The 12,033-nt window shown below is 39.4% G+C and overlaps 2 protein-coding genes across 2 annotated transcripts; one reads left to right on the top strand and one right to left on the bottom strand.

Annotated features, from left to right (window-relative positions):
* Positions 1–17: 17 nt before the first annotated feature.
* On the bottom strand, positions 18–3,043 carry pold2 (polymerase (DNA directed), delta 2, regulatory subunit). Its single transcript, XM_042487869.1, has 11 exons — positions 2,912–3,043; positions 2,472–2,704; positions 2,264–2,385; positions 2,046–2,169; positions 1,817–1,931; positions 1,516–1,714; positions 1,307–1,387; positions 941–1,098; positions 719–846; positions 523–624; positions 18–369 (listed from the first exon to the last, which is right to left on the bottom strand). The coding sequence occupies exons 2-11, from the start codon at positions 2,695–2,697 to the stop codon at positions 209–211; spliced, it is 1,416 nt and encodes a 471-aa protein (XP_042343803.1). The 5' UTR covers positions 2,698–2,704; positions 2,912–3,043; the 3' UTR covers positions 18–208.
* Positions 3,044–4,075: 1,032 nt separating this feature from the next.
* On the top strand, positions 4,076–5,812 carry nono (non-POU domain containing, octamer-binding). The gene has a single exon (XM_042488216.1). It carries the CDS (start codon positions 4,213–4,215, stop codon positions 5,530–5,532), a length of 1,320 nt encoding a protein of 439 aa, XP_042344150.1. The 5' UTR covers positions 4,076–4,212; the 3' UTR covers positions 5,533–5,812.
* The last annotated feature ends 6,221 nt before the right edge of the window (positions 5,813–12,033 follow it).

Genomic DNA, 12,033 nt, shown 5'->3' with positions numbered 1-12,033 from the left:
TAAAAGAACCACTAGAAGTAACCTTATAAGGCAGTTTTAACAGACACACCCTGACTGTAATGACACTGGACAGCATCAGTGTAGCAATGAGTGTAATTCTTGGCCCCCGTGTTGGTGTGACCTCTCTGGTCAGGAGATTTTAGTCTGGATATTCATTATTAGTGTCCGAGAAGTGTCAGTGTGTCGTACTGCATGTAGATTTGGACCCTCAGTGGCTGATGTTCATCTCACTTTCGTCATCATCGTCTGCGGAGAAGGCCGAGAAGCTGACTGGCTCACATGCAAGATTACGTAAATTGACCAGGCATGCTGTTTGGGTGCTGCTGAAGTCTGGAACAGTAACCAAAAGGACTTCCTGGCCATCAGGACCTGACGGACAGACAAGAAGAAATATACTGGCACATTGGAAAGAGGAGAAAAGTTCAAATGGCATAATAACAGCAAAAATAATGTAGATATTTTGTCTAACTGGTGATCATCCCACAGCTTTTTTCTGTGTACATGTACACATCCCACACCAACCTTTGACGAGCTTGGACTCAAAGCCTGGGGCGTTGCCGCTGAAGTAAACATGGGGACACTCCTCCAAGATGAAAGGGTCTTTTTGGTAAAACGGGTAAGAACCTGACACGAGATGTACAGAAAACAGCGTTAACAATTTGAGCCGATATCAGCCGGAAGGTCCATGTTTTATTCTGCATCAACTTGTCTGACTAACCAAGAGTATCAGGTGCCGTCGGGGCCAGGTGTCTGAGTCGTAGCGTGTCCTCCAGTATTTCCAGGTGACTGTCCATGCTGCTGTACTTCTGGATGTCACAGACATTCTGACCTGATGTGCCCAGGAACCTTGGTGGAAACACACAGGGCGTTTAACATCTGCAAACCTGCTTTGGATTCAACGCTAATTGCAAGATGGTAGACGGTGACTGCGCACGCTTACCTCACTCCATCAATGTTAGCTTGGTATGGATTGGTAGCCAACTGTAGAGTGGGGTACACCGAAGACAGCGGGAACATACAGCGGTGTAGAGGCTGCTGAGGGAGGGTGTAGTTTGTTGGGTCGTACTGGCCCGGCATTACATCTACTGGTACTGAAGCCTAGAAAAGCAGGGGACAGTGACACTCAAATCTTAATCACTTTTTTAACGTTCATAATAATGCTCCTTACACTTGTGATGAACAGTCTTTGGTCACAGGCATGAATTATTTCTAATGTATCGAAATATCAACTCACAGTGTTTATTACAATGTGGCAGAAAATAAAATAAAAAAAGACACATATGGGTGGAGGGGGACGCAGACTCACCACCAGCTGAAGCAGCAGCTCATCCAGCAGACGGATGGCCTCCACGCTGCCAGCCTGAGTCTTCTTGGTGAGGTACTTGGGCTTGATTCACAAAGAGGATAAAACAGGTATTTGAATGTTTTTAAGTGAGAAAAATAATGTTTGCTTTTTAATCTGAAAGAGTAAAACTAATAAGAGATAAACATGTGCGTCAAGGTTGAGTCAGTTACCTTTGTTGATGCGTCCTTGTCCTGGGTGCTTTGGCTCAGGAGGTTTCCAGCCAGTAGGACCCTGGAAATTGTCGCTGCCCCGCTCTGCTCCCCCTGATCACCAAGCTGACCGGTTACCATATCAACCAGGAGCTGTAGTCCCAGCATGCTGTCAGCTTGACTACTACCGAGCCCAAGTCCTGAGACCAGGAGGACGAACCTGGATGGTGACAGACAACAACATTATAATCTACTATTGCAATAGACTGGGATATAAGATCTGTATTTATGTATGTATGTGTGTGTGTGTGTGTGAGTTTACCTGTCAGAGCTGAGCGCAGGTTTTGGTGTCTGCGGAGGAAGATCGGCCATGCAAAAGTCCTCAACTGTGAACTTCCCATCATTCCTCTCAGCTCCATATATTGCAATAACACTACCTGAAAGAGAAACAGAAGAAACATGAGAGACCTGCCCACAGCCGAGTGATGCAACACTGTGTTCCTTCAGTAATGTGACAGTGACACTGCCTTTATCTCAATAAAAATCCACACCTGTGACACACTTGTCTCTGTCGATTTTGCCCTCCAGTTTGATCCTCTGTAGCTCATCCTCCAGAATCAGCTCATCTGTTTCACTGATGTATTTGGATCGTGCAGGCTGAGGCAGCAGGTTGTGCTGAAGGAGAGAGAAAAACAGGAAAAATGATGCAGATTTCATTTTGTCTGGTGTGTGGGTGAATGAAGCTGGTGAATTTAGCATGACTGCTGACCTCCTCACTGATCTCCTTCAAAATAGACGGCTGCAACTCCATACGCTTGAACAAGGTCCCCACGATGCAGCACTGCTCCCCCGTCTGAAGATCACACAGCTTCCTGATGAGCACATCTGATCCTGGCAGAGACAGGAAGACACAAACAGATACATTATTCAGATGCTTAAAAGTCCCCCGTGTAGTTTTTAAAAAATCCTGAGCTTACCCCACTTCTGCTGGGCTCTCTCTGACAGCAAGGGCCTCATCTGCATGAGTCGTGCTGCATAAATATGAGCATACTGGCGATTGAAGCTCCGCTCCCTGACTGTGTAGCGCTCGGCGCAGGGACTGTAGGCCAGCGACACTCTCTCAAACACCGGCCCCTGGTCCTCGGAGGCAGGGCGGCAGAGCAGAGAGGAGCCCTCCTTCTGGGCGCTCATGTCGGAAAACATGGCTGTCCTGCAGCGGAGGCGGAGGAGAGGTTAGCAGACATGTTTGTAAGTTGTTAACAGACACGCTTAATGAATGCCGAGCGCGTTTACAAAGTGGTTTTAACAGGCTAGTAGGTCGTTAGCGCTGCTGACAGCTAGTAATGCTGTCTGATCTCTACCAAAACATGCCTGCTGTCCTGATGAGCCGATAATGTAACAGATTTAACGACCTTACCTTCAAAGAGGGGACGTCAAGCTTTAACCGCTGCCCGTTTTAAATCAGGTAATACGTTATATTTGCAGATATAACTGATTTTATTCCTTGTCAACGTGCAGGAGACACAATTCCCGCGAAATCAACCGCTCAACATTACTTTTTTTCGGTAGGAGCGCGTGTTCTCGCGAGAGCAAATCTGTATGCTTTACATTGACACAAAACGTGCTATAAACCTTATTGAAAAGACCTTATCTGTAGACCTCTCAAATAATCGGAAAATGTATATCTAATTAAAATAAATAAGGTGTATATGTCTAAGATTAAATCTTCCTCGTACAATCTAATGCTATCTGTATTATTGGGTTTTTTTGTGTTTTATGTATATGAAATTATATTATTAAATTATGTTACTTAAATGATCAATTAATAGGTATTATATATCTGTACAATATATTGTATAACTTGAAAAATTGTTGAAAAAAACCCCCAAAAAACTAAACCTTATACAAAATGACTTAGCTCAACTTTAATTGACAATATAGTATACATACTGAGCTTAACATTATATAATGTAAGATTTTAGAAAAAAACTGAGAATGGTCTTTTTTTTTTTTTTAAATTTCTTTATTGAATACAAGATCATTGCAAAAATGCACTGAAATACATGTAGGGACAAAACAAATACACAATAAAGAAGTAAATAAAAATACATACAAAGAAAAGACAAAAACTGACAAATTCTTCTTATGAGCATGAACCTTTCCAAAAATAATTTTTAAAAAGTTGTGTGATATACAATTTATTTTCAATCTTATTTTGCCTGTATTACAACTTTACATTAAATATATATTCCACCAATCTAAAACATGCTGGTGTTGGAAAAAAAAATCGACTTGAATCTTCCAAACACAAGCTTCACTGGATAAATTGTGTGTAATATGTTGAAGGATACTCCCATAAGCTTTTTATTTTGATCTCAAATGCGTTTTTTCCTTCTTGTTTAATACATCCATATTTTTTCCCCCACTGACTTCCTGGGGGACTGTTTTTTTTCATGGATCTAGATTTATAATAGATCCATGATCTACTGTGTTTGTTTTTTTTCATGGCTGTATTAAGAAGAAGAAGAAGTCTTTTTTTTCTCACACCGTCGCGTAGAGTTTACGTCACAGATTTATATACAAAAGTCGCGCGGAAATTGCGTCACAATAGCTTAGCGCCAGCACGCAGGCTCGCCATTTTCGCAGCTCTTTGTGCGCCGAGTTTGCGTGGTTTTATCGAGCGATTCGTCGACTCGGGTTTTAAATATATTTGCAAAAATGCAAGGAAACAGAGGCCCCCAGCAAAACCACGGGTCTAACCGCCCGGGAGACCAGAAGAAACCCGGAGGAACAAACGCCAACGGGCAGCAGCCGGAGCACAGCGAGCCAGTCAAGCCCGAGGAGGCCCTCACCCTGGACCTGCAGTGCTTCAGGAAACCCGGGGAGAAAACCTTCACCCAGCGCAGCAGGCTGTTTGTGGGTAACCTCCCAACCGGAGTCTCCGAGGAGGATCTGGAGAAGCTGTTTGAAAAGTACGGAAAGGCCAGTGAAATCTTCATCAACAAGGAGAGGGGCTTCGGCTTCATCCGGCTGGAGACCAGGATCATAGCTGAGATCGCCAGAGCCGAGCTGGATGATACCCCGTTCAGAGGCAGGCCCATCCGGGTGAGGTTTGCAACACACGGTGCTGCTTTAAGTGTGAAAAACCTGCCAGAGTTTGTGTCCAACGAGCTGCTGGAGGAGGCCTTCTCAGGCTTTGGTCAGATAGAAAGAGCTGTGGTGATCGTGGATGACAGAGGGAGGCCCACAGGGAAGGGCATAGTGGAGTACACCTCAAAACCAGCTGCAAGAAAGGCTCTGGATAAGTGCAGTGAGGGTGCCTATCTTCTCACAGCGTTCCCTCGCCCCATCACTGTGGAACCTATGGAACAGTTTGATGAAGAGGAGGGACTGTCGGAAAAAATCATCAACAAAAACCAGCAGTATCACAAAGAGCGCGAGCAGCCACCACGATTTGCTCAGCCGGGCTCCTTTGAGTACGAGTATGCCATGCGTTGGAAGGCGCTGATGGAGATGGAGAAGCAGCAGTACGAAATGGTGGACCGCAACATGAAGGAGGCTCAGGAGAAGCTGGAGGCTGAGATGGAGGCGGCCAGACACGAGCATCAAGTGATGCTGATGAGGCAGGACCTGCTGAGGCGGCAGGAGGAGCTGCGGAGGATGGAGGAGCTCCACAGTCAGGAGGTGCAGAAGAGGAAACAAGCTGAGCTCCGGCAGGAGGAGGAACGCAGGAGGAGAGAGGAGGAGATGAGGATGCGCAATGAGGAGATGCTGAAGAGGCAGCAGGAGGGCTTCAGGGGCAACTTCTCTGAGAATAGGGAGCAAGACATGAGGATGCATATGGGCGGTCACGGGATGAACAGAAATTCACTGGGTGGAAATTCTGGTCCCGCTGGTACTCCTGGTATGGCTGCTGAGAATGCTCCTATGATGCAGGGGCAAGGAAACAACAACATGCAAGGAGGAGGCCAGAGTGGTTTTCCCAGAGGTGTCCCCGGGCCTGGCGACTATGGACCCAACAAGCAGCGCAGATTTTGAATCACATGTCTGTTTTTTTCCCCTTCTTATTCTCACTGTATTTTAAAGTTCAAGTAGTGAGTCTTACTTTTTGGACTTTGAAAACTGTTGCATGTTATTCTTTTTTTACCTTTTTTATTTGTACATTTGAATTCTTTAGTACTAAAATGTCATAACCTTCTAAATGAGCCATGTGTTTTACTTTATTTTTCACGTTTAATACATTTTTCATAGGGATAGAATATGTTTTGTGTCCTGGACATGTTGACTCTTCTGGAATAAATTCATGATTCCCTAAGAATTTTGAAGATTTTTGTCTTTCAATGCAGCGCGGAGCCAAATGTGTCACCATAAAAGCATGTTTATCTACAATACTGTGCAAAAGTCGCAGGCCACCTTAAACTTTGTTATTTTAGCAAGGCCATAATGATCATGCATATTTATTTCTCAGCAGTTTCTTTACTAATATACACCCAGAACATACAGGAAATATGTATACAGTATTAAAAACGCAAATATGTGGGGCACCCAGTGGCTCAGTTGGTACAGCAGGCAGCTCATGTGCAACTGTCCTTGCTGCTGCAGATTCATTTCCAACCTCGGCCCGTTGCTGCACCTCTTCTCCTCTCTCTCACCCTGTCACTTTTAAGCTGTCCTCTCAAATCAAGGCCACAAAAAAGTAAAAAGAAAAAAAAGCAAATATCTCAGAATAAAACCTCTTTAAAGGCTAAATTTGCAAGTATTTAGTGTGTCTTGAACTCTCTTGGACAAACAATATGAGATTTAAAAAAAACAGGTTGCATTCAAGATTTTTCCAAAGCTCAGTTTTGATTGTTTGAGCTACGACTTTGTAAATTAACTAACTATATATTGAGAAATAAATATGCATGATCATTATTATATATATATATGTATATAAACAAACAACTAAAACAAACCTCAGATCTATGGTGGCCTTAGACTTGAACAGTGCTTTACATAATCTCAGTGTGTGTCTCTCATTCTGGTTCTTGGTTCAGGCCTTTATCACGGGTATCAGCTGTATTTCTGGCATTGATTAGATTATTGATTTAATGAACACTGTGGCACTGATGAATCAATGACCTGATTTACAATTCTGAGCAGGGTTGGAAATGAGATTTTTTTGTCCACCAGCCACTGTGGCTAGTGGATCCAAAGTCTACTAATGCATTTATTTTTCCTTTGGTTGGAAAGAAAAAAACAAATCTAGCAGCCACTTGCATGTTTTACCAGCATTTTGTTGTTAGCTGCGGTGCTAATTCCCAACCTTGATTTCAGGGCAGCATGTTATGTCACATCAATAACATAATCTCTGTTAAATCAGGCTGAAAATGGTGCAGAAAGGCATGTTAAGTGCAAAATGAGCAGTACAAATGAACACTTGCTGTATTTGCATTTCACTTTTCAACATAGCTGCAGCTAACGGAGTTCATTGGTCAGTTTGAATTGCAAAATTTAACAAGCGTGCATTGACACTATTATTGGGGTTATTATTGTCGGTACCTCTGATGTGAATACCCCAATTTGACTTGCAGATTCATTAATTATTGATTTTGTAAGGCTCAGCTGTGTTTAACCTGCTGTGATACATTAGTGAAAAGGGTCAGTTGTGCATACAGTGATGTCAGCGAGCAAAGCAACCAACAGCTGTGATATGCTATCGTGATATTTCAGGAAAAGGACAGGTGGAATTTATATTAATGGTTTCAATATATTAAAGGGGATCTTTGCTCATTTTCAGAATTCATACATGGTATTTCTGTGGTCAAAGACAGTCCAAAAATATTAATAAATGTGAGCAACTCTCTTTCCCAAACCAAAAACTAGAGTGCTAAAACTCAAATGTGTGATGTCATCAAGTATAAAAGTCTGGAGCTGCTTCATAAACTACGAATGGGGAAAGATGTTTTAGACGACACTGAGAGCAGCTAGGGGAAAGTTGTGAGTATATGAGTACATTCCCTGTTTCAGAACTGAGAACTGTGTAATAGATTAAAACTAATTTTAGTATTAAAAAGACAACAAACATAATGTGGATAAACAAAATTAGTTTCCCATTTATTGTCTATACAGCAGCTCGATGACATCACAAGTCTGAGACTTACTTCTCTGGTTTCTGGCTCTGAGAGAGAGCAGCTCATGCTCACAAATACTGACAAAACTTTCCTCGGCCAGGGAAATAACATTGGAATTTATAATTTAGGTGGTGTTTGCCCTAAAGGTGTGCCACTGTTACAGGTAACAAGCAATATTGTAACATTCTGTTAATTAGGCCTCCAATGCTTCCTGGTTTTTATTGATGAATGTCTCCCTGGGCAACTCACCACCTACCAAAGCAGACAGACATTTTTGTGACTCATTCACCATTTAGCCAAGGAGTAAGCTGAGAGAGTTGGTGATAACTGAGCAAAGATTACAGGACAGTCCAAACACTCCTGTCCACACAGTGTGCAGTGACTGTGACACCTGCATACCTACACGCTGACAACATGGACAGTGTCCTAGATTATAAAAGTAAGAGGGGTGTCTGTCTTAAATCTGTATGAGGAAGAAGGCCTGATTCTGTGTCCTGCTGAATAAACAGGATTGAGGCTCACCACATCAGAAAATTACAGTTGGCATCCCAAAAATAGTTTAAAGTTCATTAATCTCAGCAGCATAGAATACAAGTTTTAAAAGCTTTTCAGTGCTGTTTCAGCTCGCTCTTATTGATCTCGGTACTGATCCAAGCCATGCCTCATCTGATGACCTGTCAAGATGAAACCCAAACAGACAGCCTGCAGAGAAAGTCTGGTTTGTAAACATAGCTGTGGTGATGGAAGTGGACTGAAACTGTTTAGACTTGCATAATAGCCACACATTTTGCAGTGTGCATGTGCCAGACAGCAACTGTGCAGTGAAAAGAGCCTTTGTGCCCCTCTGTGTGCTGCTAAGTAAACATCCATAGAAAAAGCTGAAGAATAATGTACTAAAAGGTAAAAAGTTAATTTATAGTGGTAAATTAAAGAATTTAATCAAGTGACCTGTTGTTGAGTCTCTTGCCAATTTGTCACCTGATAAAAGATAATCTGATGGTAATTGCAGATATCTGAGATCAGCTGATCATCAAGGCCATTCCGAGGAAACTACACTCCACCCGTATCGGGAGTCCAAAAAGTCATGACCGTACTGCAGCACAGTGACAGCTCCATAAATGATGATCGATAAGGACTCGATCGTAAAGAGGGGAAAGTGAGTATTATCTTGAGGTGAGATCAGCAAGATTTCACGGAAAAAATGGTTCAGAGAAGCACTTTTTAAACACTGTACCATCTCAGATAGATGAAGAGAGATAAGGTCTATCTGTAAGATATTTCTTTTTTTTTTATCGATCATGAAACTGAGGCTTTTGAGCCCAGAAGAGCACAGTGACTAAGTAGATATGTCTAACCAGTTATTCCTTATATTGAACATTCTGCTACATAGTTATACATGTTGCATAATGCTTAGAAGCCTTAATATAAATATAATACATGTCTATAATAAATAAATCAGGCCATGCAGAGATAATACTCACTGAAAGTACAGAGTACTTTCAGTGAGTATTAGTAATTTAAATCAGCATTTTTACGTGTAAGGACCTTTTTAGGTAAGTTAGTGTATGTATATATATATACATATATATATATATATATATATATATATATATATATATTAAAATATAAAAGCACTCATTTTTTAAAGTGTTCCCGTTTTTCCTTCCATATCTTTCATATAATATATCATATAATATAATATCACATATCATTAATCACAAGAGAGACATGGAAACATGCTACACACATATTAATATTCCTCTTTTATGCAATTTGAAAATTGGGAAATGCCAAACAGTATCAGTACACATTAAATTAGACATCTGCTTCAATCTCATGATCACATAGTACATTTATTACATCTAAATATACATTGCAATAATACATTTTTACCAATGAAGACTCAAGTGTTATCAGCAAAGGGTACTAACATTTATAAAATATAAAAGCACTTATTGTGAAAAGTGGTCCCGCTTTCCCTTCCATTGCTTAAACACACAAGACAAAAAACCAAAAATAAAATAAAACTGTAATGCATACTGTCATATTGAAGTTTAAATGAAGGATCAGTTTTCTGAACCTATATGATGCTCTTCATAAAAAACGTTATTGTATTCAGTATTAGTTTTCAAATAATTTAAGAGCGTTTCTAAAATATGAAAATATTCTCCCAAAATGTAATTCAGTAACTGAAATTATACGGTACATGCAGGAATATTCTTGTGTGTAATCCATTAATAATCAATCAAAGCTCACAGCATTAACCTCCTTTGCTCCCTCTCTTTGAAACTCAATGGAACAATTTGTTTGCAAATTTTATGTTAAAACATTTCATATTCAAATAATTCAACAACATGAGTTTATGTGGTCAAATTATATTTGTTGATTTGCTTAATACTCACTTTGATGAAGATTTCATTGCAAAAAGCACAAAGATGAACTCCTGTATAATAACACAATCAGATACACCATCATGAGTAACCGATCAATAAAAATGACCTTAGCATTAAACCAAAGTTTCCTGGCAGCCTTAACCGAAATGTAATATTATCAAGCTAAACATAATGGTAGTGTGTATTTGAAGTATTAATATAACTTTTGTATGAAGCTATCTTAAAATGTTGCATTGTTTTCAGACTGTCAGAGAAATATTTATGATAATTTTCTCAGCTTTGTTTAAAGTGTCTGACGGGTATGTTTTTGCATTGATCAAGCATTACAGTTACAGTTGTATCAACCCCCTGGATTTCCTTTTTCAGATTGTTAAGTTGAGCTGTTCTACATAGAAAATACATTTCTTACAAGTTTTTACACATTTGTTTGTGTCCTTTCTTCAAGCAAAACCTGCTTAGTGACTCTTTCCTCCTTGGTATGATGGTGCTCAAATAGTATGCTGAAATTCCTTAAAAATAGTAATGCATTTAATACCCTGTTTTCTTCAAAATTATACTGTGACCTTTGTGTTGTTTTACATTACATGTTGCTTTGTGCATCAAAAGTACCTGGTGTCAAAGTAAATGCAAAAAAAGAAAAAAGAAAGGAAAAACACGCACTAAGTGCAATTTTGCAAAGGAACAGGCGCTAAACCTGTGCATTAAAATGACATCTGGTGTTAGTGGAGCTGTTCTTCATTCTTGATTGTTTAACATTTCATCTTAAAACATATTTATCCACATTTAAAACCATAGTTATACACTATGTAAGCTTTAACCTAGCCTTCCTGTAAGACCGAAGCCCAAAATGTTGCAGCACACATTCAAGCCTTTGATTTCTGGATTTCTGAATATGTTTACTGAATTTTGTAAATAAAAAATTATGAATAGGCAGAGTCCCTCGCAAATGCAGAGACAACACTCATAAAAAATGGGTGCCAGTACACTGTGCACATCCCGATTATAAAAAGTTGATAAAACAGAGTGGGAATAAAATAATCAGAGATAATTAAGAAAATGAAAAATAAAAATTGTTGATGCGTGTCAGGGCTTCACTGTTAAGGTGTTTAATTGTGCTGCAAATTGATTAACAGTAGATGAAACAACAACAACAAAATTAAAAAAAAAAATGCAACAAGCACTGTAATGTCTAGATAGAGTAAACAAACCATGGTATTATGTTTTCTTAACTTACAAAATGCTTTTCATTTATACCTTATTCTGTTTCATTAAAGGACATAAGAATATGTTCCCCAAAATATAATTAATTAATTAAAACTGTACTTGTGTAGTAATGTTCATGTCTGTAATCCATTATTAATTTATTAAATTAGTTTTATTATTAAAGCATAAACCTCCTTTGTTCCCTCTTTGAAACTCAATGAAAAACTTGTGTGTAACTCTTATATAACATGTATAAATAATTTGGCTTCATTAGTTCAAGTGATCAAATGATATTTGTTTATTTGTTTAATACTCAGTCCACTTTAATGAAGATATTATTGCAATTACAATATTTCTCTGACAGTTTCAACAAAAATGTAACATTGTCAAGGTAAACATAATGGTAGTATTTATCTGAAATATGAATATTCATTTGTCAAAAGTTATTAAAAAAAATAATGGTGCTAAACCTTTGCATACATATTACTTTTTTTTTTTATGTGGAGCTGTCATAATACTACATAAAGCCCAAAATCTAGCCGCACACATTCAAGCCTCCGCAGAGATAGGTACTCATAAAGAATGGGTGCCAGTACAATGTGCACCTTTCGATTATACAAATATGGCAAAACAGACCGGGAATAAAATAATCAAAAGATAATTAAAGGTCCAGTGTGTAGGGGGAAGTATTGGCAGAAACAGCATATAATATGATCATGTTTTCCACTGTATTATCAAAATACAGTGGAAAATAAGAATTGTCAAGTTGTTTTGTTTGTTTTTTTGTTTGTCTCAAACTTAGAATGAGCCATTTATATCTAGATGGTGAG

This window comes from Plectropomus leopardus, chromosome 6, assembly GCF_008729295.1.
Source record: "Plectropomus leopardus isolate mb chromosome 6, YSFRI_Pleo_2.0, whole genome shotgun sequence".
In the NCBI taxonomy this organism is placed as follows: domain Eukaryota; kingdom Metazoa; phylum Chordata; class Actinopteri; order Perciformes; family Serranidae; genus Plectropomus; species Plectropomus leopardus.
Note: the sequence above shows the minus strand (reverse complement) of the source record. Positions and strands in the feature narration are given on the sequence as shown.

Coding starts and splice junctions, on each gene's coding strand:
- pold2 (XM_042487869.1), bottom strand. CDS start 2,697: ATGTTTTCCGACATGAGCGCCCAGAAGGAGGGCTCCTCTCTGCTCTGC. Junction 1,932..2,045: donor CAGAGACAAGTGTGTCACAG/GTGTGGATTTTT, acceptor TTTCTCTTTCAG/GTAGTGTTATTGCAATATAT. Junction 1,099..1,306: donor AGCTGCTGCTTCAGCTGGTG/GTGAGTCTGCGT, acceptor CTGCTTTTCTAG/GCTTCAGTACCAGTAGATGT.
- nono (XM_042488216.1), top strand. CDS start 4,213: ATGCAAGGAAACAGAGGCCCCCAGCAAAACCACGGGTCTAACCGCCCG.